We start from the raw sequence: 12,157 nt of genomic DNA, 5'->3' as shown, positions 1-12,157 counted from the left end.
CCTGAACTAAAGTAATGGTCAAGACCTTGCTAACATAAAGCAAAGTTATGCTGTGAGCCAGAGGCAGGCCCTGCTCACCGAAGTTGGCAAGAAGGCGGCTGCTAAAAGCCTGTATACACATATAAGCACTAATAAGAGGAATGTGTGCCAGGATAGCACCAGAACATCCCAGTATGAGCACATTCCACAGAAATAACAAGGAACAGGCAGACCCATCCTAAAGACAGGGTCAAAAGGACAATATGATGGATAAACTTGTTTGTTTGAACCAGGGGCGGCTCTAGAAATCGGGCTGCCCCAAGCAGCGCGGAGCGCTGCGCCGCCCTTCCCCGGTCCTGCGGCGGGTCCCCTCTTCCCGCGGCTCCGGTTGAGCTCGTGCCGGCATGCCTGCGGCAGGTCCACCGGAGCCCGGGACCAGCGGACCTGCCGCAGTCATGCCTGCGGGAGCTCAACCGGAGCCGCGGGAAGACTGGACCCGCAGGCATGCCGGCGGGAGCTCAACCGGAGCCAAATGCCGCCCCCCCGGGAAACGGCCGCCCCAAGCGCCTGCTTGGCGCGCTGGGGTCTAGAGCCGCCCCTGGTTTGAACCAACCTGTACCGGGGAGAGGCATCACCCTAATGCGTAGAGGGGCTGTACCTCAGTACGTCAGGAATGATGTGTAACCTGTTTGTACCTGTGTATAAGAGTGCACCCCTGAGTGGATGTCTTTGTCTGGCCTAGAGGGCAGTGGCAAATCCCGCCACTGACTGAGCTGGTTCATTGTTAGGGGGCACATATTGGTAGTATGTTCTGTAGAGTCTGCAGGAAACTATTACTGTGCTTCATTTGACAATAATCCTGGCCAGGTGCCTTCATATTTTATTAGAGTCTGTGGTCATTGGGGGTTCTCTCGGGGTCTGCTATGTCAGTTACATGCGCAGAGTCGGGGCAGCACACAGGGAGAACACACATGCATGCAGCTGACTGTTATCATCGTTGAGCAGAGCACCACACCAGTGACATCTGACAACAGAAATCTCTTCCTGCTTTGCTATGGACTCCCGAAGTGTGACCCTGGGAGAGTCACTTCGATTTTCTTGCTTCAGTAGAATGGGGTGAGGCTGCTGCCCCTGCTCTGTGAGAAGTATTGTTAGCAATGATCTAATCAGGGTTTCAGTTACAGGTTTTCCTCTTATTTTGCTGTCACTGCCTCTCCCAGGGAGTTCCCCAGCCATTGTGCCTCTTGGTCCCCTGGTGCCCCTCACACTGAGTGTGCTGTGTTTCCCTGCAGCTCAATCACCCTGACCTAGTGGAAGGGCTCGTGCTCATCAATGTTGATCCATGTGCAAAAGGCTGGATGGACTGGGCAGCAGCCAAGGTGAGGCTCTTCTCTCTCTCTGTGCATGAGTGCTGCAGACCATACTGTACAAGTTACTGAGACAGGCCCCTCAGGCTGAGTTCTCAAACGAAGCAACGATTGGTGATGCTTGGCTAGGAGACCCTGGAATACTGCAAGTGATACTTGGTGTTACCAGCCAGCTCAGAGTCACAGAAGGCCCTAGCATGGCCAGGCAGTTGGAACATTTATCTCAGATGTGCTGGTGAACTCCAGGGAGCTGTGTTCTGTATGCTTCTCTGGCAGGAGCCAAGCGCTTCCAAAACTCTAGGGGCTCATTCCCCATACCTAAAGCTAGTTTGGCCTTTACAGTTTTTGTGTCATTTGTCACTAAGTTTCACAAAGGAATTTGCATGAGATGTTTTTGTTACTTTTCAGTTTTCAGGCTGGACGACCAACATAGTGGACATTGTCTTGGCTCACCATTTTGGTCATGTAAGTAAACTGCAGGCTGCAGAGTTGACAACACAAAGCAAGGTATGGGCCTTATGCTTTGTACTCAGCTGACCTTCAGATCTTGAGATCTCTCTGTGCCAAACAAGGGTTGCCACAGATGGTGCCAGGTTCTCTGCTGGGCAACCCTGCAGCCAGGACTTTGTACCTTTAGCGGCATTCATGCACATCCTATCACCTGCCCTGCCCACTCACTCCATTCTCGGCATCAGGCAAGGCAATAAAATGTGAATGAAATCCACTGTCCCCTGCAAGAGAGCTGATTTCCTAAACTACCCCGTCCCCTGCCTGCACCTAGGAAAGGAATGGTAGGGTCGTGTGGCATATGACGATGCCAGTCTCTCAGCTCTGATGCCATCCAGGCATTTAGAGGGTCTCTGAGAAGCAGCAGCTTTCTAATAGTCAGCAATGCAAACTCACATCTTAAAAAAAAAAAAAAAAAAAGACTCTTTTCTCACAGCTCCCTTTGCTCTATGGTCCCAGTGCAGAGCAGGTCTCCACTGGCTTCTGGGGAAAAGCCAGCAACAAAGGAAGCTGTATGCTCTTCACCATAAACTCTTATATTTCCTGGGAGCTTATCTAGGGAACAGCTCTGAATTTGGGCAGAACTCGGAAAATGTTTGAGCCCATCCCTTGCACGGCCGTGTGCAGTGTTTTTTTCAGCAATGCAGTAATCTGGGTGAGTTCTTTACAGACAAACTCACTCTTTTATGGTAAATGGGTTTTCCAGGCCAGTGTGTTCCAACAGAGGCCTTTTGTTTGCAAACTACTTTCCTGGTTCTGGTTTTCAAAAGCAACCCTTCTGCTCCAAGTGCTACCACTTAGCAGCTGTTCCTCTGCTGCCTTTTGCTATCACTACTACTTAGCTTTGAATCCTGCCCTGAATTCCCCCACTAGTTAAAAGGTCTGAGGAATTTACATGAGTGTCTCCAGAAAAGGGTTCTGTTGGTGGAGTTACAGATGTTCCCAGCTGCTATGGACAGAGGGTGTGAGTGGCAAGCAAGCCTGCAAACATTGCTTTCCTGTAGGGTGACCAGACAACAAGTGTGAAAAAACTGGACAGGGTGGGGGTAATAGGAGGCTATATAAGAAAAAGACCCAAAAATCGGGACTGTCCCTATAAAATCGGGACATCTGGTCACCCTACTTTCCTGCTCTGCATCTACGCTGGTTTGTCGGCACAGCTGCGTCAGTGGGGGAGGGGGATTTCAAACGCCTAACTGACGTAGATATGTCGGCAAAACTTCAGAGTGTGCACCAACCTCAGGTGAAGCGTCTTTACAGGTCTAGACAGTGGAGTGAGATTTTTCTCTGCAAATAACACCGTTCTAAGGGCTTGTCTATATGAGAAAATTGTGTATGGTATAGAGAAAGTGGTAAAAGCCCCTAATTTGGAGGCAGCTATACTAATATGAGTGCTTATACAAGTATAGCAGAGTCCAGTTCAGGAACCAAAATAAGCTACACTGGTATAAGGCATCTTTCTACTGATATAACTGCATGTGTACCAATATAATCATCTTGGTAAAAGATCATACCCTTAATGGACCTAGTTCTACCAGCAAAACTTGTAGTGTAAATCAGTCTTGAGTGTGGTTTGGGGTTTTTACCATTGGCTTTATCAGCGGAATGAATTGTTTATCTGAACCCAGCTCAGTGAAGTTCATTTCTCAAATTGCATTTTTAAATGTATAATAGTAACAAAAGAGGTTGATTAATGTCTTTTTCTAAACTTCCCTCCCCCCATGTGCAGGAAGAACTGCAGGCTAATCTGGACCTGATCCAGACGTACAGACTCCATATTGCACAGGACATTAACCAAGAGAACCTTCAGATGTTTCTTGCCTCGTATAACAGGTACTGGATTCCATTCTGCCGATGCATAGAAGTCCGATCTTAGTGTTTACCCTCACGCCTTGTGCATCAGTGGGTACAAATAGCATTGTAGCAAATGTAACACCGGGGAGCAGGGAGGAATCCATGGGGGATGAACAGTTCAGCTCCAAAGGTGCCCTCAAACCTTTCCTAGTGCCTCCTGGTACTCTTCAGTGAGTCTCTTCCACATATGAGCTACTCTGTGTGAAGCTGCCTGCAGGTCCTAACCCTTCCTTGAATTCAGCTCACGGCCCTGGACTCTTGTAACTAATGATTTTCTCTTACAAATCGAGCCTCCTCAGCCTTTATCCCCAGATCAGCCTCTCTGCCCATCATCTCTTCAGAAACAGAGTAAGCACCGCAGAGTGCTCTGTATTCAGACATGGAGGCTCAGGAGTGCTCTACGCCTGGGCAAAGGGCTCACATCCACCTTTTGTTTCCCCTCATATCCTCTCCAGTTTTGACCTGTAAGTGCAGACCAGTGCTTTGTGTGCTCTGCTGAGTGAGTCACGTGGCTCTGCTAACCTGCCACCACCGCCTCTGTGGGTCAGGCCTAGGTTGTTTCTGAAGCTTGGAGACCAGGCCCTGTTTTCTGACTTATTGCTGCTTCTCTGAGTGGTATGGGACATCGTGATGTGGTATGGGACATCGTGCTGCGTTTTCAGATGAGGCTCGCAAATTCCTGTGTGTGACCTTCGTCACTTTGTATTCTGGTCTCCAATGGGGAGGCTGAGTCCTCTTGTTCCATGGCCCTCTCTCCAGACAGAATCCACAGGATCACATTGGCACCCACCACATCCAGATTACCTGGGTTGGTCTGATGGAGAGCTGTTCTCCTTTGTCTTCCAGCCGCAGAGACCTGGAAATTGAGAGGCCAGTTCTGAGCATCAGTGAAAACACAACAAAAACATTCAAGTAAGTTGCTATGGATCAATCTGTGCACCCGTTGCAAACTGCAGAGTTAGTTCAGCAGAGAGGCTGCTGCTTCTCAGCAAGAGACCCAAGAGCCAGAAAGCTGAGAAGAATTCAGCAGCACTGGCTCAAGATGCAGAAATATTGATCTAAAGTGCGGTGTGGTGGGGGCACATCATGGCTCCAGGGTTAAGGTTGTGCTGATGTTCCCCTTAAAGAAGGAATTATCCCTTCGTTGCACATGGATGACCGTGTGTCCTCCCCAAGCTCACAGCACTTACTTTAGGAGCAGAGTTAGTGTTCTGTTACTGGATTCTAAGCAGTTCTAAATAGCTCCTTTAGGAGATTTCTTAATGTACTTTTCTGTTTTGATTTTTCGAGATTTGCAGATTTAATCACTTCTGGGTTATAGCAAAATCTAAGACCTAGGCTAACTTTAAGTTTACTAATGTTTTTTTTTTGTTTTTTTGTTTTTTTTTGAATGCTTGGTCATAAGTAAGGCCGTGACCTCCGTGACTTCTGCAATGGCAGGTGCAGCTGGCCAGGGGGCCACTTGAGCAGCTCGGGCAGCCCCTGGGCCAGCCATACCGGCCGCTGCTGGGGCAGTCTCAGGCCACCGTGCCCCTCCCCCCACTCACCCCTAGCAGCAGTAGGAGTTTGGGTGTGGGAGGGGGTTGGGGTATGGGAGCAGGTGAGGGCTCTGGGCAGCACGTCCCTCAGGGGGGCTCCCCGGAAGTGGCCAGCATGTCCGGCTCCTAGGTGGAGGCGCAGCCAGACAGCTCCATGCACTGCCTCCACCTGCAGGTCCCACCTCCGCAGCTCCTATTGGTCGCAGGGCTCCCGGGCCACGCACTGCTGCCCAGCTCCCTGCCCCCTGAGCAGCAGCAGGGGTCCCGGGCCACGCACTGTTCCCTGCCCCCGCAGCACCAATGGGGGTCCCGATCCACGCTCTGAATTAATAAAGGTTTTTGAGAGGCTAGAGGAGAATAAAGCCAAGTTGGATCCATGAAAGCTATGAATAGATTAAAGGTCGCCCAGACGCACTGCAATTAATGTACTTCTCTGCTGGCTTTTGCCCAGGTGCCCTGCCTTATTAGTGGTTGGTGACAGCTCGCCTGCCGTTGAAGCTGTGGTACGTATACAAGGTCTCTTTTGCACTGAATGCTATTCTTAGTCCCAATGAGCAATTAGCAACTCCCCACCTACTGACCGGCTAGTACTCAGGACTCACCCTAAACGTCTCACAAAAAGGGCTTGTCTTTTATTTATATTAGTCAGTAGCGCTGCTTGTGTTTGCCAAAGGCAGAAACCAGGCTGCATGCCCTGGAAGCTGAGAGAGCGGTCAGCTATTACTTACAGCAGTGGTGTGCAAACTGGGAGTGCACCCCTCTGCGGGGGCACAAGAGATTCTTGGGGGGGCGGGGGGGGGCACGAAGAAACTGGGATCCCACGGGTCCCGCAGGATCCGCTGCCATAATAGTGGGAGCAGGATAAAAAGAGAGTGGGTATTGTGGGACAGGAGCAGGGTTAAGAAAAATAGACCTCCCACACCGCAAACAACATGAATGCCTTGGCCAGCAGCCATCACTCTCCAGCTGCCCAGCTGTGAAGGCTGCGCCACCACCAGCAGCAGCGCAGAAGTAAGGTTGGTAATGGGCATGGTACATTCCATGAATGGTAAGGGGGGCGTGACTGGAAAAGTTTGCGCACCCCTGATCTAGAGAACTGAGCATTTCAGGAGCTCTAACAGCCTCCTTGGGGACAGATCTAAAGGGAGTTTCAGCAGAAGAGCTACGGGTGTATTGACTAAACTCCTTGTAGCTGAGCATCTCAGGCCTCACGCAGCTATGGCTGTGGCAGTTTCAATGACATGTATCTTGCAACAAGCCCTTAATGTAGATCTGTAGGGCTGCTACATGGCGCTTAGTTCACACCGCCATGGGTCTCTGTTCCCTTAACCAAGAGTCCAGGTCATTCACAGGGTTTGATTTTTGCAGCAGTAATAGTGTCCCCGAGGACTCCAGTCACTTCCCAGCTGGCAGCAGGGAGGCAGCAATGGGCTGTCCCAGGCCTCAGCCTCCGTGGATGTGACATAGCACAAAACAGCCCAATTCCCAGCTCCTGGATAGCACAGTAACATTGAGACGCACCATCCCTTCAAAATACTGCATAATAATATGCCCTGGCCTGGCCTCACTCCACTAGCTCTCCTGGGCTCAGGTAGCCTACATACCACTCGGTACATGTCTCCTGGGGAGCTGGGGGGCCAGATCAGGATTCCCCCTCCATGCTGTGGTGCCTCCCACTAGCTGTGGCTGCCGTAGCGCAGGCTCTTGGTGGATCAGTCTTTAGCACAAGGAGGGTTTAATTCTTACTGCAAGAAGTTACTTGTGCCCCTTCTGCTCTACATTCCGTCTGCCCCATGTCATCCTCCGCTGTCTGATCACCTCCCATGCTCGGATTGTGCTGGCGACAGCCTGGTCCCCGGATGCTCCTCTCACTGAGGATGGCTGCTGTCTCTTGGGGAGCAGCAGCCCCGATGAAAGCACCTGCCCCATGCTCCAGATCTCTCACTTGTGTGCATGTGATATCATTTGATTTTTTCCCTTTTTGCTTTTAGGTTGAATGTAACTCGCGGCTGGACCCCACCAACACTACGCTCCTAAAGGTACCCAGCAGCTCCAGGGGCCTGCCACAGGCTGCCTTAGGGATACTGTGTCTCTGCTGAGGGCCCAGCTCTGTGCATTGATCTCCTTCAATGCATCTGGCTTTCACAGAGGTGTCTAGAGAGACATTCTGGGTCAGATGCTCTCCTGAGTGATGCTCCACTCAGCACAGGAGAGGGGGCAGGCTGCTAGGTTCCTGGAGTCTCTGCACTGCACAGCTCTGGCCTTGGCAAAAATTAGGGCCGCCTTGGAACTGCTTGAGCTTACACTGACTGGAAAACAGTCCGCAAGGGAGCACCTGCCAACTGAGAACTGGAGTGCAGAGGTGTCCCAGCCATGTGCTCTGCATGCCCCTAGTATGCCCCCTATGCCAGGGCCAGCTGGGGTGGCACAGGAGTCATTTGCACCGCCTTTAGACCAGCTGCAAATCCCTGCCACCTCCACCCATCACCAGGGATTTCTCAGCTGGGCAGACCCACTCTTATCTCTAGGGGGCAGAAAGGGCCTGGATATTAGGGTAGGGAGTCTATCCCTCCACTGGCAGGAAGGGCCATAGCACATGGCTGGTGAAGGAGTTGATCTCTGACTCCTAGAATATGGCCCGGGACACCCCTTGTTAATGGAGATGTGCAGCCTGTGAAGACTAGTGGGCCATGCTCCTTGTGCCAAATGGAGACAGTCATGGTGAAGCGCTGCATGCTGGAACCCCCAGTCACCATAGGCCACGGCTCTGTGTTAAAGGTGAGGGGGCAGCCTCTGCTTTTTGGTCAGTGAGGATCGAATGGGCCCCAGCGGGGCTGGCAGTGTTAGCCCAGCCCCTGGCCTGGCCGCATGGCATGGGGAAGGGACACTTCAAAGCCCCTCTTTCTTTTTTGCAGATGGCAGACTGCGGAGGGCTGCCCCAAGTGGTTCAGGTAATAACTTGTCTCTGTTCTCTGGTTTGTGTTGGCCCCAGCCTGGCACATGTTAACGCCTCGTGTTTTGTCTCCTCAGCCTGGAAAGCTGACAGAAGCCTTCAAGTACTTTGTGCAGGGAATGGGCTACAGTAAGTAGCAAACACAGCTTCCTTTGCCGAGTGGGGCTGGTGTGGGGGGCAATGGGTCTATCCTGGGGATCGGCTTTGCCTGTATGTCTACGATGGGCAGTGTCCCGTGGCACAGCCAGCCACATACCCTCAGGGACTCGGCTTAGCCTGGAGAAATGACTGTCACGCTGACGCACGTCAGCAGATGTGTGTATCGAGATGGTAACCACCCTTAGCACCTAGCAGACAGCGTCTCATCTCTAGGGCTAGTGCATGGCAAAGCCTAGACAAGGTCTGCTGCCTTCAAATGGTAACCGCTCTGCGCTGGGTCCCACAGGCAGCCCCTGGGGGAGTGTGGGGCTCCTGCCAGTGGTGGCAGTGAGCTAGCTCCAGAGCAGTGTGTGCTCAGCAGTGCTCTGGACTGAGCTCTGCTCTGGAGCACAGGCACAGCTGTGCGTGCACTGTCCCTGGGCAGGGGGTACCACAAACTGCCCAGAGCGCGAATCAGCTCCCGAGGCCCCTACAGAAATCAGCCCAAATATCTCCGGGAGCCTGGTGAGAGCCTCCTCATGCTTTGGGCCCAGCAGGTGCTTTGCTCTGAGATGGGGACATGGGCTGAGGTTATCTTCCCTTCCCCTGTTGAACAGTCCAGGAGAAGAGCCTTTTACCTGCCTAAACTGGACACGTCTCCAGTGCAGGGCCCCAGCACTCTGGGTGTCAGTCACGCTGGCTGTGGTGCTGCCGTAGCAGCACTTACTGAGACAAGCCTGTGAGCTGTAAAAGCTGGTGCTCAAACCCCGGTTGGTGTAGCCACTGACACCACAGAACTGGCTGCTAAACCGGAGCATCTTTGTGGCAGGGCAGGGTGTGTGCCCAGCCACATGAGAGGAGGGCAACTTTGCCAGCAGCTGGTCAGCATGGTTGGGTGGGGAATGACAGAGATCTCCTGGGCAGCTAGTCTCGCTAGTCCAGTCATCCCTGAGGCCAAGGAGCCAGCACTAACATACCGGCAGCTGCCAGGGCCCCGGAAGAGTCATTGCCATCTCCAGTATGCCAAAAACATTGGCTGGGCCCACAGTACTTCAGAGCCAGCTGTTGTCCCACGGATATGGACGTGGGAAGACAGGTCTTATCCTACATGGCACCTGCTTGGCAGGTAAGACTGGCCCCCTAGAGAGAAGGTTGTTGGCTGAGTAGACACGATCCACCAGCAAACAGAGACGTCAACGTGCTGTGATGTCAGAGGTTCCCCGGATCTTACATGGACTAAGCGGAGTTCCCTGGGCCTGAGCATGACCCTTGCTTCCCTGATGGCTGAGCTGCCAATGCTGTCGTCAGGCATTGGAGGGTCAGGGCCCCTTCAGGCAGGGCATGGAGTGCCAGTGGAAGCGAGAGCACCCTTCCTTCAGCCTATCAGGGCAACGTGTCGTCTGATAGGATCCAGGTTGTGGCCCAGCAGAGCCCCGAGCGAGGGCCCTGCTACTGGAGAATGGACGTAGGCCAGGGCAGAAGTTACTACCAGCAGGACACTTGCCCCAGGTTAAGGAGCAGGGGCCTCCCAAGTGGAAGGAAAGGCTCCTTCCCCTTGTTCAAAGCAGCCAGTGCTGCTCTAGCTGCTGTCCCCATCTCAGACACCAGCGTGGAGGGGACACCCTGTGCTCATGGGCACAGCTGCAGGCCTTTGGCAGAGGCCATGACTGTCAGCTCAGGGGACAACACTCTGATCCCATGGCCCCCATCTCGGTGGGGAGGCTGGGCTGTAAATACTAAACACAATCTCTCATAAGGGGCCTTGTTGTTCTGAAAGCCCAGTGGAGCCACTAAGAACATGGCTTTTCCTGCTGTCTTCAAGGGAATCTGATTTCCTTTCTTTCTAATGGGCAGAGAGCTGAGTAACATCTGGGGTGATTTCCTTTCAAAGGGAAGCTCCTAAGAGACTATCAGTGAGGGGTGTGAGCCCAGAGCCCAGGAGCACTGGCTGGCTGCAGACCTGGTGCTGGGGTTCACTCCAGCAGCATAGTGCGTTCCAGGCTGACGGAGGAATTAACTTGCTCTCTCTCATGTTCATCTCTTCCCTGTCTCACGTTGTTTCCAGTCCCTTACGTGCAGCTCAGCCACCTGAGCACTGAGTCAGGTACCTGCAAACCCACACCTAGCACGACCAAGGCTGCATACTGAGCTGAATCACTGTCTTCTTTCGGGTGCATTGCTCTGGCTGCTTACAGCATGTCTTGCTGGCGCTCTGGATCCTGGGCCATTTCATTGTATGTTGTGTGCGTGCACTGTGTGTTTTCACCTCTCATTTGTGTTTTGGTGACGGTTGCATGGTTTGCAGCTCTCCGATTATCTGGAGCACAGGCCTCATTTTCAAAAGGTCACATGACCAATCACTACCTAATTTACAGGTTTCAGAGTAGCAGCCGTGTTAGTCTGTATCCGCAAAAAAAACAGGAGTACTTGTGGCACCTTAAAGACTAACAAATCCGAAGAAGTGAGCTGCAGCTCACGAAAACTCATGCTAAAATAAATTTGTTAGTCTTTAAGGTGCCACCCAAAGAAGTGAGCTGCAGCTCACGAAAGCTCATGCTAAAATAAATTTGTTAGTCTTTAAGGTGCCACAAGTACTCCTGTTTTTTTACCTAATTTACAAGTTGCCATGGCTGCACTTGCAAATGGCCAGTTATGCAATTTGCAGTCACCCACCTCAGACCTTTTGAAATCAGGCCATAAACCTCCTGCTTTTGATGCATAAAGACCCGGTTTGGGCAGCTGAGAGTAACAGTTCTGATCCTGTGTTTAGCTCTTTTCACGCTTACCCAGCGGGGTGCTGGCACAAGCGAGCCCAGTGGTATCGGCTGTAGTTCACTAACTCCGTGACCTTGCTCCTTTTGACAGTCCTCTTTCTTTCCTGCAGTGCCAACAGCGAGTATGACTAGACTGATCCGCTCCCGTACCCACTCCTCCTCCAGTGTGGGCTCTGGAGAGAGTGCCCGCAGCCGCTTGCACATCAGCAACCAAGGGGAGGGGACTACTGGGCCCCCAGAAGCAGCTGAAGTCCAAGACACACCTCAAACCATGGAAGTATCCTGCTAAGAGGAGCCTTTCTGGATCCAGACAACTTCATCCTCTCCCACTGACCCCTAGCGTTTCATCCAGCAAAACCACAGTTTTCTCTAACCTGTGCATGCCCATCCAAGCCGCTGCCTCCTTGATAGTCTGTGCTTGGCGCTACTTTGGTCCTTTTTGTATGTTTCTGGGAACAGAACCACTTTAAAAGTCATTAACATTCCACAGGCCAAGTGAATCCAGTTGCTGTACATGCTAGTGTCCCCTCCTTCCTGTGCTTTCTGTGCTGTGTATCGATCCGATGACAGCCGTTGTTTCCCTCTTTAATTTAAATCTGATGTCTGTGGCTTTGTGAGGGTAGAATTGCTTCCTAGTTGTGCTTCTGCTAAAAGACATTAGGAGTTTTGTGATGCAGTTCTTAGGGCATTTTGGAGGTGAGGAGAAGCGAGCCCACAATGGTGCAAAACTCCAGGCATGGGAGACGAGTCTTATTCCACACGGTGCGCTGAGCACGGCAAAGCATCCTGGCACTCCTCAGGCTGGTGGGGTTCAAAGCACTCCTGGGGGGTGGGACAGTCATAACTATTGTCTTGGTCTCATGTCTTCAGAATGAGCAGAGCCATCTCTTACCTGAACCTCTTGAAAGGGCAAAGCAATTAACGAGTTAATTCTCACTAATTAAAATGCACTATTCAGCAGACTACAAGGGATTACACTGCTCTACAGCTGAACGAGCATGCTTTGTTGACCCACAGGGACCCTCCAGAGCAGTTTGCAGGCGGGCC

General features: G+C 52.0%; 1 protein-coding gene across 4 annotated transcripts in view; it reads left to right on the top strand.

Annotated features, from left to right (window-relative positions):
• NDRG3 (NDRG family member 3) overlaps positions 1–11,944 on the top strand; it is a 119,372-nt gene extending 107,428 nt beyond the window's left edge. For 3 of the 4 annotated variants that reach the window (XM_039498351.1, XM_039498353.1, XM_039498354.1), the window contains 10 exons: positions 1,272–1,358; positions 1,755–1,811; positions 3,583–3,686; positions 4,554–4,619; positions 5,697–5,748; positions 7,237–7,284; positions 8,161–8,196; positions 8,276–8,327; positions 10,402–10,440; positions 11,221–11,944. In XM_039498351.1, the coding sequence (XP_039354285.1) occupies positions 1,272–1,358; positions 1,755–1,811; positions 3,583–3,686; positions 4,554–4,619; positions 5,697–5,748; positions 7,237–7,284; positions 8,161–8,196; positions 8,276–8,327; positions 10,402–10,440; positions 11,221–11,399 (720 nt within the window). In that variant the 3' untranslated portion in view covers positions 11,400–11,944. The remainder of the gene's footprint in view (positions 1–1,271; positions 1,359–1,754; positions 1,812–3,582; positions 3,687–4,553; positions 4,620–5,696; positions 5,749–7,236; positions 7,285–8,160; positions 8,197–8,275; positions 8,328–10,401; positions 10,441–11,220) is intronic. The other variant, XM_039498352.1, reaches the window with a different exon arrangement.
• The last annotated feature ends 213 nt before the right edge of the window (positions 11,945–12,157 follow it).

The sequence above is a fragment of the Mauremys reevesii genome, linkage group 13 (genome assembly GCF_016161935.1).
Source record: "Mauremys reevesii isolate NIE-2019 linkage group 13, ASM1616193v1, whole genome shotgun sequence".
NCBI classification, from domain to species: domain Eukaryota; kingdom Metazoa; phylum Chordata; order Testudines; family Geoemydidae; genus Mauremys; species Mauremys reevesii.
This window is presented reverse-complemented; position numbering and strand designations above follow the sequence as displayed.